We start from the raw sequence: 19569 nt of genomic DNA on the forward strand, positions 1-19569 counted from the left end.
CCATCCTCAATTTCCTGAACATGTACTTAACATTCAGACTATCTATTTGTGTTTGTACCATCATCTAGAATGGTAGAGTTGCTTTGCATTAATAAATAAGAATAAAATGAACGTCACCGAGACAGTACAATGGGCATTAAATCAGTGCTGGCAGAGCTACACTAACTTCGACAGAGCAGACACGTTAGGGAAAAATTAGATTAAAGTCAAGAAGGCCACAGGGAAAGTAAATGTGGTCCCTTCTATAGCATCTCCTATAAACTAGGAGATTCTCAAAATTCATAGAAGATATGACTCCACTTTCAGTGAAGGAATAGGTACATAGAACAGAGAGATCAAAGTAAGGGAAAAAAAACAACTTACACTGGCAGGGAGTGAACAGGATAAAACAATTTACATTGACAGGGAGTGAAGAAGAAACTATATAGGTACTTTGAATGTTATAAAGGAGTTTAACAAAAACTTGAATTTATATCATGCTTAAAGGTGGTTTTAATGGTGGAAAAAGTAGAGGTGAGTTAGTGGGGTTTAGGATGAGAGGTGTATAAAATTATGAGGGGCCTAGATATAAAGGGCCTATTTCCCTTAGCAGAAGGGTCAACAACCAGGGGGCATAAATTTAAAGTATTGGTAGAAGGTTTAGAGGGGATTTGAGGGGAAATTTCTTCACCCAGAGAGTCGTGGGGGTCTAGAACTCACTGCCTGAAAGGGTGGTAAAGGCACAAACCCTCACCACATTAAAAAAGTACTTGGATGTGCATTTGAAGTGCCATAACCTGCAGAGTTACAGACCTAGAGCTTGAAAGTGGGATTAGGCTGGATAGCCTCTTGTTGGATAGCATGGACACCATGTGCCGAAATGGCCTCCTTCCGTGCTGTAAATTTCTATGATGCAAGGGCATGATGGGATTTGTAGAGGAGGATGGAGAATTCATTTAATGCACTGTGGGCGTGAAGCCAATGCAAGTAAGCAAGGTTGGAGATAATGGAATATGTGGGACTAGATATGGGTCTTTGAGGTTTGAATCAGTTAAGAGTTTATGGATTAAAAACAGAAAATGCTGGAAATCTCAGCGGGTCAGACAGCATCCGTGGAGAGAAACAGAGTTAATATTTCAGGTCAATGATCCTTCGTCAGACCTGGCAAAAGTTTGAAATGGAATAGATTCTTAAGTGCATGGGGCACTGAAAGGGGGAGGGGAGGAAAGAACAAAAGGGAAGGTCTGTGATAGGGTGGAAGGCAGGAGAGGTTTTAAGATAAAAGGGATGATGGGCCAAATTGAGATGGTAATGGCACAAGTTAGGAAACAAAAGGTGAGTCTAGATGGGGTGTGAATGGCAGAATAATTACCAGCTGTCATGGGAATCAGATAAAAATAAACGATTTGGATGAGAGAACCATCTTCTAATTGAAACGTATAACATTCGGACTGGATTGGATAGACTGGATGCGAGAAGGATGTTTCCCCTGGCTGGAAAGTCTAGAACAAGGGGTCACAGACTCAGGATATGGGGTAGAAAATTTAGGACAGAGATGAGGAGAAATTTTTTCACTAAGAGGGTGGTGATCCTGTGGAATTCTCCACCACAGAAGGCTGTGGAGGCCAAATCACTGACTATATTTAAGACGGAGATGGATAGATTTCTAGAAACAAAAGGCATCACAGTGTATGATGAAAAAGCAGGAATATGGGCCCCAAGTTTCCACACGATAAAAACCGGGCGCCCCTCTGAGCTGGGCGCCCGTTTTTCGCGCCGAAAAAAAAACGCGCGATTCTGGAGCGCCCTGCAGCTCCATGTCTGCTTGGCGCGGCGCCCGGGGGGGGGCGGAGCCTACCACTCGCGCCGATTTTGTAAGTGGGAGGGGGCGGGTACCATTTAAATTAGTTTTTTTCCTGCCGGCAACCCTGCACACGCGTGTTGGAGCGTTCGCGCAGTGTGAAAGAAACATTGGCACTCGGCCATTTTTGTCGTTCTTTGTAGCTGTTTAATTTTTGAACATTTTTTAATAAAAGCACATTGCCATCAGCACTGAGGCTTCTTGCAGCAATGAGAAGGCTGCAGGAAGCCTCAAAGTTGAGGCAGCCGTCTCCCCTTCCCCTTCCCCTTCCCCTCCCCCCCCGCCGTCGGGAACAGCTTCCTCCCACCCCCCCCCACCCGGGAACGAACGGCTTCCTCCTCCTCCCCCCCACCACGGGAACGAACGGCTTCCTCCCACCCCCCCCCACCCGGGAACGAACGGCTTCCTCCTCCTCCCCCCCACCCGGGAACGAACGGCTTCCTCCTCCTCCCCCCCACCCGGGAACGAACGGCTTCCTCCCACCCCCCCCCACCCGGGAACGAACGGCTTCCTCCTCCTCCCCCCCACCCGGGAACGAACGGCTTCCTCCTCCTCCCCCCCACCCGGGAACGAACGGCTTCCTCCTCCTCCCCCCCACCCGGGAACGAACAGCTTCCTCCCACCCCCCCCCCACCCGGGAACGAACGGCTTCCTCCCACCCCCCCCCACCCGGGAACGAACGGCTTCCTCCTCCTCCCCCCCACCACGGGAACGAACGGCTGCCTCAACTTGAGGCTTCCTGCAGCATTCTCCCAGGCTGAAGCACATTCACACAGGTAGGAAGATGGTTTATTTAATCTTTTCTTTGCTTATAAGTTTTTATTCAGGTTGGATTTATTTGTATAATATTTCTATAAGTATACATAAGGATTTATTATAGAATTTGATAACTTCCCTTCCCCCCCCAACCTCGTTCTGGACACCTAATTTGTAATCTGCGCCTGATTTTTTTAATGTGTAGAACAGGTTTTTTCAGTTCTACAAAAATCTTCACTTGCTCCATTCTAAGTTAGTTTGGAGTACGTTTTCACTGTGGAAACTTTGAAATCAGGCGTCAGTGGCCGGACACGCCCCCTTTTGAAGAAAAAATTCTGTTCCAAAGTGAAACTGTTCTAACTGACTAGAACTGCAGAAAAAAAAATGTGGAGAATTGCGATTTCTAAGATAGTCCGTTCTCCACCAGTTGCTCCTAAAAATCAGGCGCAAATCATGTGGAAATTTGGGCCCATGGTGTTACATAAGAATTAGGAACAGGAGTAGGCCATCTAGCCCCTCGAGCCTGCTCCGCCATTCAACAAGATCATGGCTGATCTGGCCGTGGACTCAGCTCCACTTACCCGCCCGCTCCCCATAACCCTTAATTCCCTTATTGGTTAAAAATCTATCTATCTGTGACTTGAATACATTCAATGAGCAAGCCTCAACTACTTCCTTGGGCAGAGAATTCCACAGATTCACAACCCTCTGGGAGAAGAAATTCCTTCTCAACTCGGTTTTAAATTGGCTCCCCCGTATTTTGAGGCTGTGCCCCTAGTTCTGGTCTCCCCGACCAGTGGAAACAACCTCTCTGCCTCTATCTTGTCTATCCCTTTCATGATTTTAAATGTTTCTATAAGATCACCCCTCATCCTTCGGAACTCCAACGAGTAAAGACCCAGTCTACGCAATCTATCATCAGAAGGTAACCCCCTCATCTCCGGAATCAGCCTAGTGAATCGTCTCTGTACCCCCTCCAAAGCTAGTATATCCTTCCTTAAGTAAGGTGACCAAAACTACACGCAGTACTCCAGGTGCGGCCTCACCAATACCCTATACAGTTGCAGCAGGATCTCCCTGCTTTTGTACTCCATCCCTCTCGCAATGAAGGCCAACATTCCATTTGCCTTCCTGATTACCTGCAAACTAACTTTTTGTGTTTCATGCACAAGGACCCCCAGGTCCCTCTGCATTGCAGCATGTTGTAATTTCTCCCCATTCAAATAATATTCACTTTTACTGTTTTTCTTTCCCCCAAGGTGGATGACCTCACATTTTCCGACATTGTATTCCATCTGCCAAACCTTAGCCCATTTGCTTAACCTATCTAAATCTCTTTGCAGCCTCTCGGTGTCCTCTACACAACCCGCTTTCCCACTAATCTTTGTGTCATCTGCAAATTTTGTTACACTACACTCTGTCCCCTCTTCCAGGTCATCTATGTATATTGTAAACAGTTGTGGTCCCAGCACCGATCCCTGTGGCACACCACTAACCACCGATTTCCAACCCGAAAAGGAACCATTTATCCCGACTCTCTGCTTTCTGTTAGCCAGTCAATTCGCGATCCATGCTAATACATTTCCTCTGACTCCGCGTACCTTTTATCTTCTGCAGTAACCTTTTGTGTGGCACCTTATCGAATGCCTTTTGGAAATCGAAATACACCACATCCATTGGTACACCTCTATCCACCATGCTCGTTATATCCTCAAAGAATTCCAGTAAATTAGTTAAACATGATTTCCCCTTCATGAATTCATGTTGCGTCTGCTTGATTGCACTATTCCTATCTAGATGTCCCGCTATTTCTTCCTTAATGATAGCTTCAAGCATTTTCCCCACTACAGATGTTAAACTAATCAGCCTATAGTTACCGGCCTTTTGTCTGGCCCCTTTTTTAAAAAAAAAAACAGAGGCGTTACATTAGCTGCTTTCCAATCCACTAGTACCTCCCTAGAGTCCAGAGAGTTTTGGTAGATTATAACGAATGCATCTGCTATAACTTCCGCCATCTCTTAATACCCTGGGATGCATTTCATCAGGACCAGGGGACTTGTCTACCTTGAGTCCCATTAGCCTGTCCAGCACTACCCCGCTAGTGATAGTGATTGTCTCAAGGTCCTCCCTTCCCACCTTCCCGTGAAGCAATTTTTGGCATGGTTTGTGTGTCTTCCACTGTGAAGACCGAAGCAAAATAATTGTTTAAGGTCTCAGCCATTTCCACATTTCCCATTATTAAATCCCCCTTCTCATCTTCTAAGGGACCAACATTTACTTTAATCACTCTTTTCCATTTTATATATCGGTAAAAGCTTTTACTATCTGTTTTTATGTTTTGCGTAAGTTTACTTTCGTAATCTATCTTTCCTTTCTTTATTGCTTTCTTAGTCATTCTTTGCTGTCGTTTAAAATTTCCCCAATCTTCTAGTTTCCCACCAACCGTGGCCACCTTATACGCATTGGTTTTTAAATTTGATATTCTCCTTTATTTCCTTGGTTATCCACGACTGGTTATCCCTTCTCTTACCGCCCTTTTTCACTGGAATATATTTTTGTTGAGCATTATGAAAGAGTTCCTTAAAAGTCCTCCACTGTTCTTCAATTGTGCCAATTAGTCTGTGTTTCCAGTCTATTTTAGCCAACTCTGCCCTCATCCCACTGTAGTCCCCTTTGTTTAAGCATAGTATGCTTGTTTGAGACACTACTTCCTCACCCTCAATCTGTATTACAAATTCAACCATACTGTGATCACTCATTCCAAGAGGATCTTTTACTAGATCGTTTATTATTCCTGTCTCATTACACAGGACCAGATCGAAGATAGCTTGCTCCCTTGTAGGTTCTGTAACATACTGTTCTAAGAAACAATCCCGTATGCATTCTATGAATTCTATGAATTCCTCCTCAAGGCTACCCCGTGCGATTTGATTTGACCAATCGATATGTAGGTTAAAATCCCCCATGATTACTGCCGTTCCTTTTTCACACGCCTCCATTATTCCCTTGATTATTGTCCGCCCCACCGTGAAGTTATTATTTGGGGGCCTATAAACTACGCTCACCATTGACTTTTCCCCCTTACTATCTCTAATCTCCACCCTCAATGATTTAACATTTTGTTCATTAGAGCCAATATCGTCTTTCACAACTGCCCTGATATCATCCTTTATTAACAGAGTTACCCCACCTCCTTTCCCTTCTTATCTATCTTTCCGAATTGTCAGATACCCCTGTATGTTTAATTCCCAGTCTTGGCCACCATGCAACCATGTTTCTGTAATGGCCACCAAATCATACCCATCTGTAATGATTTGTGCCGTCAACTCATTTACTTTATTTCGAATGCTGCGTGCGTTTAGGTAGAGTGTTTTAATACTAGTTTTTAAACCATGATTTTTAGTTTTGACCCCTCCTGCAGCCCCTTTATATTCATATATATTGTCCCTTCCTATCACCTTGTGGTTTACACTTACCCCAGTGCTACTCTGCTCTGTTGCCTCCTGCTTTTTGCATCCTTTCTTGGGGTTCTGTTCATCTGAGCGCTCACCCACTAACTAGCTCAGAGCCCTCTCCTGGGTTCCCATCCCCCTGCCAAGCTAGTTTAAAGCCCTCCCAACCGCACGATCAAAACCACCCGCAAAAACATTGGTCCCGTCTCTGTTGAGGTGTAACCTGTCCGACTTGTACCGGTCCCACCTACCCCAGAAGCGGTCCCAATTGTTCAGGAAACTAAAGCCCTCCCTCCGACATCAATGCCCCAGCCACGTATTTATCTGACTAGCCTTCCTATTTCTACCCTCACTAGTATGTGGCACTGGCAGTAATCCCAAGATTACCACCTTTGAGGTCCTGGCTTTCAATCTTACTCCTAGCTCCTTAAACTCAGCTTTCAGGACCTCACCCCTCTTTCTACCTATGTCATTGGTACCAATGTGGACCACAACCACTGGCTGTTCCCCTTCTCTCCCCAGAATGATCTGCAGTCACTCAGTGACATCAGTGACCCTTGCACCAGGGAGGCAACACACCATCCTGATGTCACTTTTGCTGCCGCAGAAGCGCTTATCTGCTCCCCTAACTATTGAATCTCCTATCACTATAGCCCTTCCAGTCTTCTTCCTCCCCCCGTGCAGCTGAGCCACCCACGGTGCTGTGGACTTGGCCCTGGCTGCACTCCCCAGAGGCATCACCGCCCTCGCCAGTAGTCAGAATAGAGTACCGGTTGAAGAGCAGGATAGCCTCAGGGGACTCCTGCATTACCTGCCTCGCCATACTCTTGTGTGCGACGGTCACCCATTCCCTATCCTCCTGTACCCTTTTAAATCTGTGGGGTGACCAACGCCTGAAACGAGCTATCCACGTACTTCTCATTCTCTCGGATGCTCCTCAGTGCCTCCAGTCCTCGCTCAAGCTCAGAGACTCAGCGTTGGAAGAGCTGGAGACACTTCCTGCACATGTGGTCATCCCCGTTGAGGGAAGCATCCAGGAATTCCCACATGGCACATGGTGTTGAGATAGAGGATCAGCCATGATCATATTGAATGGTGGTGCAGACTCAAAGGGCCGAATGGCCTACTACTGCTCCGATTTTCTATATTTCTAAAATAAAAAAGGGGGGAAGAGGTTGTAAAAAAAAAAAAAAGAAAAAAAAAAGGGAGAAAAGGGAACAAAATGTGGGCAGAGGTCAAGTCTGAAATTGTTGAACTCAATGTTGAGTCCAGAAGACTGTAAAGTGTCTAAACGAAAGTTGAGGTGCTTTAACTTGAGCTTGCATTGAGCTTCATTCGAACAGTGTAGGAGACAGAGGACAGAGAGGTCAGAGTGGGAGCAACCGCTCCATAACCATTTATAGAGGGTGGAGGATGGAACACTAGAAAGGCATCAGAGAAATCAAGTCCAGCGGTGACAAAAGCATGGATGAGGGTTTCACTGGTGGAGACTAAAGTAGAGTTGAAGACAGGCAATGTTTGAGGTTGAAATGAGCAGCCTTGTTGTTGGATGGGAGGTGGAGTTTGAAACTCAACTCTGGGTTGAAGAGGATGCCAAGGATTTGCATGCGCTGGGTCGAGTGATGGTGTCATTACAAGAGAATGGAATTCATAGCTAGTCTTCCCAATGGGAATTGTCTTAGTGATATTGATAAAAGGGGGTCACCTGCCTGCAGCTGGTGTTTGTCCAGAATCAGTTTACATACAGTTCATTAACAATTAAGTTTACAGTGCGTTACTTACTGGTAACAAAACCAGAGAAGGTCCAGTTAATCCAGCCACCAATGAGAATCATAGGAAGCACATTGGTTACATTACCCTTCATCATATCCATCACCATGGTGGGGTCTGTAAATATAAAAATGGAAAAATCACTAGGTTTCAGTTTCATCTGCTTTATCATAAGCAATGCAAGAACTCCTGTTCAGGCAGAATTTCCATTACATTTGGTAGATATGTTGTGACCTTAAATCAGAAAGTCACCCATGTTAAACAGCAAATTGTTTTCCCTCAAGATACATAAATGGGAAAAGGAAGAAAGCCAGATGTGAAATTTCTACTACCATCCCCCCTTCCTTGGCTGAAGGAAGCAGATACATGTTCTCAGGCATTTTCTAACTCCAACCAGTCACTAGAATGTGCATACAAGCATACTGGGCTGATTCACGTTCAGATTTTGTACTTTCTGGGGATGGGGAAAGAGAATGGACCTAAGCAGCCTACATTCACTTCCTTTCTCTCGCTCCTTCAACAGACCAGCTAAAATGGATAACAGTGTGGGAAACAATGGGCATGAACCAACATCCTACAATTTCACTTGGAAACTTGATTTCACAGAAATCTAGGCCGACACTCCAGTGCAATGCTGAGGGAGCGCTGCAGTCGGAGGTACTGTCTTTCGGATGAGACGTTGAGAGTAGACGTAGAGAGTTGGCTAAAGTAGACTGGAAACACAGACTAAACGGAGGCACAATTGAGGAACAGTGGAGGACTTTTAAGGAGCTCTTTCATCGTGCTCAACAAAAATATATTCCAGTGAAAAAGAAGGGCAGTAAGAGAAAGAATAACCAGCCGTGGATAACCAAGGAAATAAAGGCAAGTATCAAATTAAAAACCAATGCGTATAAGGTGGCCAAGGTTAGTGGGAAACTAGAAGATTGCTGTTTAAAATTTTCCCAAAGAATGACTAAGAAAGCAATAAAGAAAGGAAAGATAGATTACGAAGGTAAACTTGCACAAAACATAAAAACAGATAGTAAAAGCTTTTACAGATATATAAAACAGAAGAGTGATTAATGTAAATGTTGGTCCCTTAGAAGATGAGAAGGGGGATTTAATAATGGGAAATGTGGAAATGGCTGAGACCTTAAATAATTATTTTGCTTCGATCTTCAGTGGAAGACACAAAAACCATGCCAAAAATTGCTGGTCACAGGAATGTGGGAAGGGAGGACCTTGAGACAATCACTAGTGGGGTAGTGCTGGACAGGCTAATGGGACTGAAGGTAGACAAGTCCCCTGTCCTGATGAAATGCATCCCAGGGTATTAAAAGAGATGGCGGAAGTTATAGCAGATGCATTCGTTATAATCTACCAAAATTCTCTGGACTCTGGGGAGGTACCAGCGGATTGGAAAGCAGCTAATGTAACGCCTCTGTTTAAAAAAGGGGGCAGGCAAAAGGCAGGTAACTATAGGCCGGTTAGTTTAACATCTGTAGTGGGGAAAATGCTTGAAACTATTAAGGAAGAAATAGCGGGACATCTAGATAGGAATAGTGCAATCAAGCAGACGCAACATGGATTCATGAAGGGGAAATCATGTTTAACTAATTTAGTGAAATTTTTTGAAGATATAACGTGCATGGTGGATAGAGGTGTACCGATGGATGTGGTGTATTTAGATTTCCAAAAGGCATTCAATAAAGTGCCACACAAAAGGTTACTGCAGAAGATAAAGGTACGCAGAGTCAGAGGAAATGTATTAGCATGGATCGAGAATTGGCTGGCTAACAGAAAGCAGAGAGTCGGGATAAATGGATCCTTTTCGGGTTGGAAATCGGTGGTTAGTGGTGTGCCACAGGGATCGGTGCTGGGACCACAACTGTTTACAATATACATAGATGACCTGGAAGAGGGGAGAGAGTGTAGTGTAACAAAATTTGCAGATGACACAAAGATTAGTGGGAAAGCAGGTTGTGTAGAGGACAGAGAGAGGCTGCAAAGAGATTTGGATAGGTTAAGCGAATGGACTAAGGTTTGGCAGATGGAATACATTGTCGGAAAATGTGAGGACATCCACCTTGGGGAAAAAAAAACAGTAAAAGGGAGAATTATTTGAATAGGGAGAAATTACAACATGCTGCGGTGCAGAGGGACCTGGGGATCCTGGTGCATGAATCCCAAAAAGTTAGTTTGCAGGTGCAGCAGGTAATCAGGAAGGCGAATTGAATGTTGGCCTTCATTGCGAGAGGGATGGAGTACAAAAGCAGGGAGGTCCTGCTGCAACTGTATAGGGTATTGGTGAGGCCACACCTGGAGTACTGCGTGCAGTTTTGGACACCTTACTTAAGGAAGGATATACTAGCTTTGGAGGGGGTACAGAGACGATTCACTCGGCTGATTCCGGAGATGAGAGGGTTACCTTATGATGATAGATTGAGTAGACTGGGTCTTTACTTGTTGGAGTTCAGAAGGATGAGGGGTGATCTTATAGAAACATTTAAAATAATGAAAGGGATAGACAAGATAGAGGCAGAGAGGTTGTTTCCTCTGGTCGGGGAGACTAGAACTAGAGGGCACAACCTCAAAATACGGGGGAGCCAATTTAAAACTAAGTTGAGAAGGAATTTCTTCTCCCAGAGGGTTGTGAATCTGTGGAATTCTCTGCCCAAGGAAGCTGTTGAGGCTAGCTCATTGAATGTATTCAAGTCACAGATAGATAGATTTTTAACCAATAAGAGAATTAAGGTTACGGGGAGCAGGCGGGTAAGTGGAGCTGAGTCCACGGCCAGATCAGCCATGATCTTGTTGAATGGTGGAGCAGGCTCGAGGGGCTAGATGGCCTACTCCTGTTCCTAATTCTTATGTTCTTATGTTCTCAATCAACATCACCAAGAGATCATTATCAGATTGCTGTTTGTGGAAGCATGCTGTGCACAAATTGGCTTGCTGGTTTCCTAGATTACAATAATGACTATACTTCAAAGTACTTAATTGACTAAAGTGCTTTGGGTCATCCTGAAAGGCGTTATATAAATGCAAGTCTTTATTGTAATGGGATAGTACATCAACATACTGCATTAATCAGCCCCATTAAAAGTCCACACATTTGTCAATCCAGTTGCAATAAGTTACTGAAAAACAAACATGTTGTGTTTTTCTCCCCCCCCCCCCCCACCACCGAAACAGAACACTGCACATCTGGAGAGGATGGGAGGGACGTCAATCACTGTCCATCGTTCCCTGTTCCAACAAACACTTGTTCACAGAAAACAGAGTGTCTTGCTCTGCAGTCGTTATGAAGAATGTACAGTCTTGACTGTCCAATAGTCTGAAGGCAACAATGACATCTTGCAGGGGAATGAATGTGCAGGTTGAAATTAAATTTCCTGTGAATATTCCCAATTAACAACTAAAGTGCCAGCAGATTACTTTCTGTAAAAAGGTTATGTGTATTGGACAGTGTAGATACACGTACAATTATCAGCCTCGTGCAACTGCCCATTTTACTGTGTTTATTCTTTAAAACTGATGATCTCTCTTCCTGGGCAGCCTTTCATGTGCAGAACTCTCCCTGATACAGCATCATGAAGTTCCACTTCTGTGACTTCATGAATCAGGGTTTAAAAAAAAAAAAACAGATGCTGGATACACAAAAACAGGTCATCAGCATCTAGAGAAAACATAAAAACAGGTTGAATGTGTTAGGTGTAGTCTTTTTGAAAGAAGCGGGTCCACATCCAAAATGTTAAAGCTAACTTTCAAAACGCTGATGGAATTCCTGCCCAAAATGTACAGGTTCTTTTTCACCCCTATAAAAAAAAATTAGGATGATTTAGGTAAAAGTACCAATGCATCGTCACCACAAAGTGGTGAGATGTGGGTTATCTCCAAAGAACAAAAAAATGCAATTACAGAAATGTATGCTGCAATAACTGAGTTTGAAAGCACAAAGCAAATTGGGAAACATTCAGTGACAACCTGACCACGTGACAATTTTTTGACGGAATTGTTTTTGGATTCTTCAACTAGCTTATCCAAGGCGACTTTTTTTATGCACCAGTTAGTAATAAAAGAACTTGCATTTACATATTACCTCAGGATATTCCAAAGCACTTTACAACCGCTGAATTACTTCTGCAGTGCAGTCCTTGTTGTTATTCAGGCAATCTGGAAGCCAATTGGCATGCAACAAGGTTCCACAAACAGAAATCAGGTAAGTGACCAAATAATCTATTTTTTTGTGATGTTGGTTGAGGGATAAATGTTGGCCAAAAGACCAGGAGAACAAGCCCTGCTCTTTTTCGAATATTGACACCACATCTTTTGAGTTCACCTTAGATTATATATCGGCAACACATCTTAGAAGCAGAAAAAGAACCCATTACCGGTCATAGGGGAGGGTGGAACAACTTTTCTTTTGGTCTTCTTGAAAAATCCATCATCAGGATTGTTAAAATAATACTTCCGTGTTAAGAAGGACTGGAATGTAATAAATAGGGAAACAGATCAAAATGCATAGAATTTAAAATTCACCACAAGAGGAAAAAAAAACATTGTTGGTTAGAAATACACAAAATGAAATCCAATCTATATGGAAACCTGGATACAATATTAAGTTAGGTGATTTCTATCTAGATCTAACATTTTGGGTGATTACATATACTTATGAACTATCTGGAATGCAATGCATTTTTTTTTAATTCTCCATTTGCCAAGGTCCCAATTTCATCCGAGCTGCGGGTGCAAGGCCCCAAAAAGGTACTCGCCCAGTTTTGAGGGAAGTTGAACGTGCAAACCGTCCATACCATATTTTGCGCATCTTCGAGTGGCCAGCTACAGATCAGCACTGGTTGGAAAGAATGACCAGGTCACCCACATGCCTCATCAGCCAGGCAGCACAAGTCAGCCCAACCCTGTTGAGGGTGGACATCCCACAAGACTGGATAATGAGAAAATGACCAAAGTTCCTTCTCCTAATCCCTAGGATGTCAAGTGGGAACAATATGGTGCTTAGCTGCAATCAAACAACCTGTCAATAACACAATGTCCACATCAAGAGTGGCAACTTTGGTGCGCTATGGGAGTGCAGTTGCCACCGATAGAGCCATATCCCAGCACAGTGACTGCATTCAAAAGCAAAATACTGTAGAAAAATCAAGCTGACACCATTAGAAAGGAAAAAGAATCTAAAATGTTCAAATTTGAGCCAAGCAAGAAAAAGAGAGAATATTACAGGTGATAATGCCGTTTATTCTGAAACTTATTTTTAAAAACATGAAAAACTGATGGTTATCTTGAGCCTCTCTCATCCTCCTCCTAGCAATGGATCAAGTGTAGCAGAGGAATAACAACAACTTGTATTTATATAGCACCTTCAACATAGTGAAACATCCCAAGGCGCTTCACAGGAGTATTATGCGATAAAAAAAATTGACACCGAGCCATACAAGTAGAAATTAGCGCAGGTGACCAAAGGCTTGGTCAAAGAGGTATGTTTTCAGGAGTGTCTTGAAGGAGGAAAGAGAGGCAGAGAGGTTTAGGCAGGGAGTTCCAGAGCTTGGGGCCTAGGCAACAGAAGGCGTGACCACCGATGGTTGAGCGATTATAATCAGGTATGCTCAAGAGGGCAGAATTAGAGGAGCGCAGACATCTCAGGGTTGTGGGGCTGGAGGAAATTACAGAGATAGGGATAAGTCAGATACCCACCCTCCAGACTGGTATATGATCCATGAAATAAAATTAGGTGGGCAAGTAAACAGTCTCTCAGGCACTTTGTGCCACTCAGTTTAACAATGAACTACACTGGCACAAACTCACAAATTAGTTGGCCAGTAATCTTCTTATCCAAGGGCCAAAAAGTTACTTTTGCGCAGCTAAGGAGAGAAGTTAAGAGTTACCTGTTTTGGAATATATCTGCCATTTTCTCTCAGAATTCTACTCCTGATCAGAACTTGACTGCAAAAGAAAACAAAATCAGTTATACTTTAGCAGACTATACAGTAAATGTAACAGAAATGGAGGTTATGCCAGATGGGCTGAGACGTCAAAACTTTCACCAGTAGTTCGACAATCTTCTTCGAAAGTCGCGTGGCTTTTGCACATATTTCACATGGTCAAGTGCCAATGCAGTATTTCAGTTAATCACTAACTCATTAATATAGTTATTTATCTTTTCTAGCTCGTTTTAATATCCACATCAAAGCAATTTGATGACAGCATCAGGTGGGTGTGCGGTAGGTGAAGGGTATACACTAGAAAACAATGGTGTGTAAAAGAAAAATACAGCAATTGGTTTTGGGAGAGACACCCTGGGTCCAGTGAGCAGTAGGCTTGCTACGCAAGTGGAGTTATCCACCATGCACCATCAGCTGTACAGCCCATTGACCTTTTTAATACTGTAATTCCAATTCTTTGCAGTTGGCACTGTAATGTCCCTGCACCTTACTACAAACTCACATGAGGCATGGATATATCAGACATGGTCACTCTGTGACCTTCACCTTTATTGCCAGGACCAAGGAGCGTGGACCCTGGGTGGGACCTCCCCTTTTATACCTGGAAACCCAGGTGAGGAGCGTCTCCTGCAAGTTCACCCCGTGGTCAGGGTGTACATTTCTAGGGTACAGGTACAGTGTACATGAGTTACAGTTACATGACTAGGTCATTGCAAGATGGTTAAATACATGACATCACCTCCCCCCTTAAGTCTTTTTGTTTCAGAGGTTAAGTCTGTCAGGTGGTCGACGCTCTCTTGTGGAGCGCCGCAGTTGTGGCTTTGGTGGCTGAGCCTCGGCACGCGTCTCTGTCACGAAGTGATTCCGGCCTGTCCGGCTGGCTGCAGGGACTGTGCATGCTGAGGGCTGTCTTTGTTGCTCGTGCGCTGGCAGTGGTGTGGGTGCTATCTCATGCTCTTCTTCAGGTTCCTCCGAGTCTATGCTGAACCTTTTCTTTACTTGGTCTAAGTGTTTGCGGCATATCTGCCCATTGTTTAGTCTGACCACTATGATACTATTTCCTTCTTTGCCAATTACAGTGCCCTCAAGCCACCTGGGTCCCAAAGCATGATTAAGAACAAATACCGGGTCATCTATTTCTATACACCTCCCCCTCGAGTTTCGATCATGGAGCTCAGTTTGGGACTGGCGCTTGCCCTCAACAATGTCTGCCAGGGCTGGGTGAATGATAGACAGCCACGTCTTGAGCGTGCGTTTCATGAGGAGTTCCGCTGGCAGGATTCCCGTGAACGAGTGCGGGTGGGACCTGTAGGCCAGCAGGAGGCACGATAGGCGGTACTGAAGGGAGGGTCCTTGGATGCGTAGCATGCCCTGTTTTATGACTTGGACCACCCGCTCCGCTGGCCATTGGAAGCCGGCTTGAACGGTGCTGTCCAGACGTGCTTGATACCATTGCCCGACAAACTCCTAGAATTCATGGCTGGTGAAACACGGGCCATTGTCGCTGACCAGGATGTCCGGCAAGCCATGGGTCGAGAAAACCGTATGCAGACTCTCCACGGTGCACGAGTTCAATATGATGAACTCGATCCACTTTGAGTATGCATCGACAATGATCAGGAACACATTCCCCATGAACGGGCCCACATAGTCTACGTGAATGTGTGACCATGGTCTGGTGGGCCAGGGCCACGGGCTGAGTGGGGCCTCCCTGGGGGCATTGCCCTGCTGCAAACACGTCGTGCATCTGCAAACCCAGTGTTCCAGGTCTGAGTCAATCCCTGGCCACCATACATGTGACCGGGCAATGGCCTTCATTAACACGATGCCAGGGTGCTCGCTGGGAGTTCCCTGATGACCGCTTCCCTACCTTTCTGGGCATGACTACCCGACTGCCCCAAGATGGAGAGCTCATCCATCCATCTCTGAAACGGTCTGACTTCCTCAGGGTATGCCCTGTGTGCGGGCGCCCAATCCCCAGTCAGGACACATTTCTTTATCATGGATAGGAGGGGGTCCCTGTTGGTCCAGAGTTTGATCTGGCGGGCAGTGATGGGGGAGCCCGCAGTGTCAAAAGCCTCAATGGCCATGACTATCTCGGCGCTCTGCTCCGACGTCCCCTCGGTGGTGGCCAGCGGGAGCCAGCTGAGCACGTCAGCGCAATTTTCGGTGCCTGGCCGGTGCCATATGGCGTAGTCATACGCAGCCAGCGTGAGGGCCCAGCGCTGTATGCGAGCTGACGCATTGGCGTTCACAGCCTTGCTGTCGGACAACAAGGATGTTAACGGCTTGTGGTCAGTCTCTAGCTCGAACTGTCTACCATAAACACACGCGAGTGCTTCCTTCTCAACCATGCCGTATCCATGCTCTGCCTGGGAGAGCGACCTGGAGGCGTAAGCCACCGGTTGGAGTCGGCCGTCATCGTTACCCTGCTGCAACACATACCCAACCCCGTAGGATGACGCATCGCATGTTAAGACCAGTTTTTTTTTTTTTTACAGGAACCATACAAAGTCAACAGTTTGTTGGAACACAGCAGGTTCCTCACCTTATTGAAAGCCCGTTCTTGACAGTCCCCCCCAAAACCATTCACGAAGTCGTCCCAGTCCTCACCCACATAATAACGTTCCTCTGTGCCACCGGTGGCCATCCTCGTGGTTCGGTGATTCCCGTTTCTCGTCGCCAAATGTAGCATCTCTGCACCTTACTACAAACTCACATGAGGCATGGAAATATCAGACACTGTCACTCTGTGACCTTCACCTTTATTGCCAGGACCAAGGAGTGTGGACCCTGGGTGGGACCTTCCCTTTCTGGAAATCCAGGTGAGGAGTGTCTCCCGCAAGTTCACCCCCTGTGGTCAGGGTGTGCATTTCTAAAGGTACAGGTACAGTGTACATGAGTTACAGTTACATGACCATGTCATTGCAAGATGGTTAAATACACAACAGGCACAGACTCCATCCAGTGGTTATTCTGTGCAACAACTTCACTGTGTTTACACTACACTTGAAAGCAGAATTGTTGGAAGACATACTGTTGTTTGATGCACATGTTTACATTTACAAACTATTACCCTTTAACTATTAGATTTTTTCTTCTTTTCTATCACTCTTTAAATCGTCCAGCGGCCGTATTTTAATTAATCTCAAGGCAAGCCCCAATTCCCTCTGGGAACATTTTCCTCAGTTTCGAGATCGAGGTTTAAGCTTTCAGTAATGTGCTTAGGATAACAAACAGAAAATGTTTCTGTTAATGACTTTATTTACTGGAATTAGCCTATGCCTCCACAACATTTTCTTTCATGAAAAGCAGCAGCGCTTCAACATCCGATATTTACGAAAGGATATACCTACTTTGGTGGCAGTTCAGAGAAGGTTCATTTGGTTGATTCCGGGATGAGGGGGATGACTTATGAGGAAAGGTTGATTAGGTTGGGCCTCTACCTCACTGGAATTCAGAAGAATGAGAGGTGATCTTATCGAAACGTATAAGATTATAAGGAGGCTTGATAAGGTGGATGCAGAGAGGATGTTCCCACAGATGGGGGCATAATCTTAGAATAAGGGGCCATCCATTTAAAACTGAGATGAGGAGAAATTTCTTCTGAGGGTTGTAAATCTGTGGAATTCACTGCCTTAGAGCTGTGGAAGCTGGGATATTGAATAAATTTAAGACAGAAAGACAGTTTCTTGATTGTTAAGGGGATAAGGGGAGCGGGCAGGGAAGTGGACCTGAGTCCATGATCGGATCAGCCATGATCATATTGATGGCAGAGCAGGCTCGAGGGACCGTATGGCCTACTCCTGTTCCTATTTCTTATGTTCTTATGTGATACATTTTGGTAGGAAGAATGAGAAGAAGCAATATAAACTAAAGGGTACAATTCTAAAAGGGGTGGAGGATCAGAGAGATGTGGGGGTATATGTGCACAAATCACTGAAGGTGACAGGGCAGGTTGAGAATGCGGTTAAAAAAGCAAACAGGATCCTGGGCTTTATAAGTAGAGGCAGAGAGTACAAAAGCAAAGAAATTATGAACATTTATAAAATACTGGTTCGGCCGCAACTGGAGTATTGTGTCCAGTTCTGGATACCGCATCTTCGGAAGGATGTGTAGGCTTTAGAGAGGGTGCAGAAAAGATTTACAAAAATGGTTCCAGGGATGAGGGACTCCAGTTACAGGGATAGACTGAAGAAGCTATGGTTGTTCTCTGAAAAGCAGAGAAGGTTGAGGAGATTTGATAGAGGTGTTCAAAATCTTGAGGGGTCTAGACAGAGGAGAGAAAAACTGTTCCCATTGGCAGAAGGGTCAAGAATTAGAGGACAGAGTTTTAAGGTGATTAGCAGAAGATCCAAAGGCAACATGAGAAAAGTATTTTTACACAGCAAGATCTAGAAATGTACTGCCTGAAAGGGTGGTGGAGGCAGATTCAATCACAGCTTTCAAAAGGGAATTAGATAAGTACCTCAAGAAAAAAAAAATTGCAGGGCTAAGGGGAAAGGGCAGAGGAGTTAGACTAGCTGAAGTGCTCTTGCAGAGAGCCAGCACAGGCTCGATGAGCTGAATGGCCTCCAACTGTGCAGTAACAATTCTATGATCCTAATGCAAACCATACCAGTAAATTAAGTACTAAATGTATATGTATATTAAAACCACATCTAATTCTTGAGAAATTAGGCCAACCTCTGTTTGTAGTTACCATTTAAAAAAAGTTTATTTAAAAAAAAATTCTACTCATACTAGTCAATCAATGTGGAGCACAAACAACTAGCACTGCTCTCTCGACACAACAAAATTGGTATGGCCATAAAGTATCTCAAAGTGGAGTGTCATCAGAAGGGGGCCAAACAGGGTGTACGACTCCAGCCAGTTGCAATCCCAGTTTTATTTAGCACCCAGGCATACAAACCACATTCAAAGTTCACCTCACATATTACAGAGTCGACTTTTGCCTTTCTATCGTGCACAGGGTATCTAAAAATGCTCGTTCACAAGCAGCTCCCACAAGCTGTTCCCATGTATCTCTCAGGCGAAAATAAAATCAGCTTGGAATAAACTGTGCTCCGATTGCTCAAGACCAGGGAACAGACTCTCCCTTTCCGGATATTATATATTAATGACATTCAGAAGGCCAGAAATGGGAGATGGCAAATAAAACATTTAAATAATGTAAAAAAAATGCAAGCATTGAAACGTTCAAAGAATTTACAAAGATAAAAGTGACCAAAATTCAAAGCAAGGACACCATTAAACATTTGACACATTACTCCAGAGTTTCTTGGAAAGAAGATGGTCTCCATGGAGATTGGGGGGGGTGCAGGTTATTATTTGCTGGAAGTAATCTCCCTACCTGTCAGAAACCTGCTCCTCCGTCAGCTTCTTATCGCTCTGCAAGAGAATGGAGATGTAATGCCTAATCAGGCCCACAAAGAAAGTGATGAAGACGATGGGCAGCACCACCCAGAGCCTAATATTAGAATCAAGCAGCAACTCGGGCTCCGCCATCTTCCACCGGAACTGACGTCTCCCCGGCCGCACGCATGATAAAGATCACGTGATGTCCTTGACAGAGACAAGGTGCCGGCACGTGACCGATGTTCAGGCTGCTGCTCGTCTATTGGGCCGTGCCCACCCTCGCCTGTAATGCAAGGTGTTTCATTGTCAATGATGTTTAGTGTGCAGCTCTCATAAGAGTGTTATGTCGCAGGACAATTAACAGTTATATTCGTTTGCCACTGGCGGTAAAATAATATCAGGATTATCACCAAACTCCAGAGTCCCCACTCCAGAGATTTGAGCACAA

At 44.7% G+C, this 19569-nt stretch overlaps 1 protein-coding gene across 1 annotated transcript in view; it reads right to left on the bottom strand.

Annotated features, from left to right (window-relative positions):
* emc3 (ER membrane protein complex subunit 3) overlaps positions 1 to 19290 on the bottom strand; it is a 36957-nt gene extending 17667 nt beyond the window's left edge. The window contains exons 1-4 of the mRNA XM_070895579.1: positions 19117 to 19290; positions 13707 to 13764; positions 12195 to 12288; positions 7831 to 7935 (exon numbers count right to left, since the gene is read on the bottom strand). Of these exons, the coding sequence (XP_070751680.1) occupies positions 7831 to 7935; positions 12195 to 12288; positions 13707 to 13764; positions 19117 to 19271 (412 nt within the window). The 5' untranslated portion in view covers positions 19272 to 19290. The remainder of the gene's footprint in view (positions 1 to 7830; positions 7936 to 12194; positions 12289 to 13706; positions 13765 to 19116) is intronic.
* Between the last annotated feature and the right edge of the window lie 279 nt (positions 19291 to 19569).

The sequence above is a fragment of the Pristiophorus japonicus genome, chromosome 12, assembly GCF_044704955.1.
Source record: "Pristiophorus japonicus isolate sPriJap1 chromosome 12, sPriJap1.hap1, whole genome shotgun sequence".
Classification (NCBI taxonomy): Eukaryota; Metazoa; Chordata; class Chondrichthyes; family Pristiophoridae; genus Pristiophorus; species Pristiophorus japonicus.